We start from the raw sequence: 3,079 nt of genomic DNA, 5'->3' as shown, positions 1-3,079 counted from the left end.
GCCGAGTGTCAGGTCCAGAAGGCACTCGACAAAGAGGGATCCTTTGCGGAGTGTCAGGTCGGACACTCGACAAAGGCTCTGTCACCGTCCCTTGGCGTCGTGACGGCGGCTTTTCTTTGCCGAGTACCAGGTGACACTCGGTAAAGTCTTTGCCGAGTGCCAGACGAAAAGTACTTGACAAAGAAGTCCTTGTCAATGTACAGTTCACCGACAAGAGTCACACTCGATAAAGAGTTTGCCGAGTGTTTTCTAGGCTTTACCGAGTGCCTGAAACACTCGGCAAAGCAGTTGTGTCTGGTAGTGTGTACCATAGTTATCCTCTCTCCTACATCAATCTATCTTGTCCTTAGATGTTGTTACAACTTACAACCCATGTTGAAACACATACATTCCATATAAATTTGTTAAAACCTTAGAATACTCCTAGGTGAAAGCAACAACTCTGTCCATACGCTTGTGGATGTCTGTGTGGGTCATTAAGATACCCAATTAATAAGCTTTTTGGCACTGTTATCGAGGAATCATTGTTGTTTTTATCTTTGGACTTAGCTTGTCCTCGTATATCTTCTTTACTTGTGTTATCTTAATTTCATTTCTTTTTGTCACTGTTATCGAGGAATCAAGGCTAGGTTTTCCACATTGATTAATTCTCAACCAGACTTGTCTATACCCGACTATTATGTGCTTTTGAAACATTTTTGTAAAACATAGTGTAGAATAAAAACAGAGGGGGGAGAGAGTTTGGCATAAATGTGGGGTCTATCGGCAACCATCTAGCTTGCCTTGTAGGGATACCAATTTAACCTGCAAATCTAAAACCCGACGGATACGAGTGAAGATTTTTACCACGGTTGCGTCACACCTGACTCGAAGTTTTGCGGGTGTGGGTGCGAGTTTCTATTCCAACCTTGGTGACACGCACCCGACCCGAATTTAGTTGGTTCTTTATTTTGCGTAAAAATGATTAAAATACAATAGTAATGACTTGTCCAATGATTCATGAAATATATTGTTGTTGCTCAACGTGATAATGCTTAAAATTGTGTGTGTATATATATATAACTTAATTATTGTTGGTACTAAATTGCTTATAACTAAATTATTTTTTTAAAAGTGTACACTAAATAAAAATCCACGGGTGACTTGAAACCCGACAGGTTCGGGAGTGGGTTTGGAATTGCATCCGCTAGAGCGATCACAAGCGAGTTTAGTTACGTTAGACTTCATGGATACGATCGTGGGTAGGTTTTTGCTCCACCCAAATCCGAACCCGATCCATTGCCATCCGTACCACCTCAACGGATGTGACCTGATTCCAAGTCCACACCTAGGACACTTAGATCAATATAGTAGGTTAAGTGTAGGTATTGTTCTATTATTTTTGCTTAAGGGTTCATCGTTCTTAATTGGTAATCTAATTTTAAGAATAAGATTAGAGTAGTAATCAATAGCTAGCGTATATGCATGGTGTCTAGGCTGTGGGTTACCTTTCTTTGCCTCGTACTCGTACATCATGAAGTGTAAGGGTAGACAGCAAGTGGTGACAGCCTTGTATCTCTTTCGTAGCCCGCGCGTTCGAGTACGGGTTACCTTTCTTATTGTCCTTGTATAGCCATAGATAAAAAACACATATATATTTCTTACGCAGTACAGCAGTCAGCAGGGTCAGCGTATGCAGCAGTAGAGAAGCTTGCCCCGCCCGTGATGACTGACCTGCATGCGCTGCGTGGAAAACCATGCCGCCAATGGCCCCTCACAACGACGCCGTCGTCGGCCCCTCAGTCGACGACGTCGCTGCCGCGACGACCTCAGTATGTTTTCCCTGACCATGGCGCCCCTAGCGACGACGACCGCGCCGGGCACAACAATCGAAGACGTCGTCGCTAACCGTGGTGTGACCCACCCCTATCAGCTGGGGCTCATCAATTAAAGACGTCATCGCTGTAGGTGTTCGTGATCTCGGCATAATAGTTGTATAAATAAACATATAAATAGGTGCTTGAAGCTAACAACTCTTGGCATCAGTAGCAGGAGCACAAAGTGCAGAAGCAGAGCCAGTCCTAACTGCTTAGCCAGGAAAGGTACGTGTACTCATCGTTTTGTAGAGACCTTTGGGTAGACATGGTTAAAAAAAATGGCCACTACATATACAAGTTAAGTCTAACTTGAATTTCGTGAAAATAATCTGTGTAGCAGAAGCAGAGCGTGCTTAGCCATGTACTCATCCAGCTGCCATGTGATGTCCGAGAAGCCAAACGGTTCCAAGGCGGTGACGCTGCTGCTCAGGCTGTCCACGCTGGTTCTGTCGCTCATCTCGGCGGTCGTCATGGCCACCGCCACCAGCGACTGCACCATCTACGGCCACGGCGGCGCCGCCAAGGTCACTATCATGTTCAAGAACTACCGGCCCTTCGTGTAAGTATATTTTCTTTTAATTTCTTCGTAAGCAGAGCATGATTAGATAACTAGATAGATATGATCTTACGTACGTCATCGTCGTTGCATCATCAATTATTCTAACTTCTGATAGTATATGCTCTACTCTACACACGTCGCTGCAGTTTCCTGGTAGTTTTGAACATCGCGGCGGCGGTGCTGGAGGCAGCAGCCATCTACCTACAGGTCGTGAAGGGCGACGACGGCGACGAGGCGCCCAAGCTTCCCCGGATCATCCTGGTTGTCCTCGACGTCGTGGTGCTCGCGCTGGTCAACGCGGCGACGGGCGCGGTGGTCGCGGCGGTCATCGCCTACGGCCCCGAGATCGACGCGTGCACCGTCGCAGGTGGTGGCCGATTCCGCGAGCAGGTGCGCAGGTCCGAGCTCCTGTCGATCGCCGCGAGCATCTCCGCTGTGTCCGCCGCCGTCGCTAAGGACGTGCCGCTGCCCTTCTCCGTGTGGCCCCTCTCGTCGGAATCAGGCGACTACTACTGATCTTGGTTATTATTTGTCAGGTGATGTTGAGTACTGTGAGTGTGAAGGCTTTCTGCCAGCGAAATTCCAATTTATGTCAACTGAATGCCACTACGATAAGCTATCCTTCGAAAAAATTTCAGCACAAATCATATATTTGATTTCCATC

General features: G+C 46.8%; 1 protein-coding gene across 2 annotated transcripts; it reads left to right on the top strand.

The window, feature by feature from the left end:
• The first annotated feature begins 1,980 nt into the window (after positions 1 to 1,980).
• Positions 1,981 to 3,079, top strand: LOC100382201 (CASP-like protein 1U2). 2 transcript variants are annotated; one of them, XM_008670102.3, is made up of 3 exons: positions 1,981 to 2,081; positions 2,194 to 2,415; positions 2,562 to 3,079. In XM_008670102.3, exons 2-3 carry the CDS (start codon positions 2,216 to 2,218, stop codon positions 2,929 to 2,931), a joined length of 570 nt encoding a protein of 189 aa, XP_008668324.1. In that variant the 5' UTR covers positions 1,981 to 2,081; positions 2,194 to 2,215; the 3' UTR covers positions 2,932 to 3,079. The 2 variants fall into 2 exon arrangements, with proteins under 2 accessions (XP_008668324.1, NP_001168431.1); NM_001174960.1 differs by having other exon boundaries at positions 2,024 to 2,081; positions 2,197 to 2,415; positions 2,562 to 3,076.

Source organism: Zea mays, chromosome 2 (genome assembly GCF_902167145.1).
Source record: "Zea mays cultivar B73 chromosome 2, Zm-B73-REFERENCE-NAM-5.0, whole genome shotgun sequence".
Classification (NCBI taxonomy): Eukaryota; Viridiplantae; Streptophyta; class Magnoliopsida; order Poales; family Poaceae; genus Zea; species Zea mays.
The sequence above is the reverse complement of the archived record's forward strand: the minus strand, read 5'-3'. Positions and strand labels throughout refer to the sequence as shown.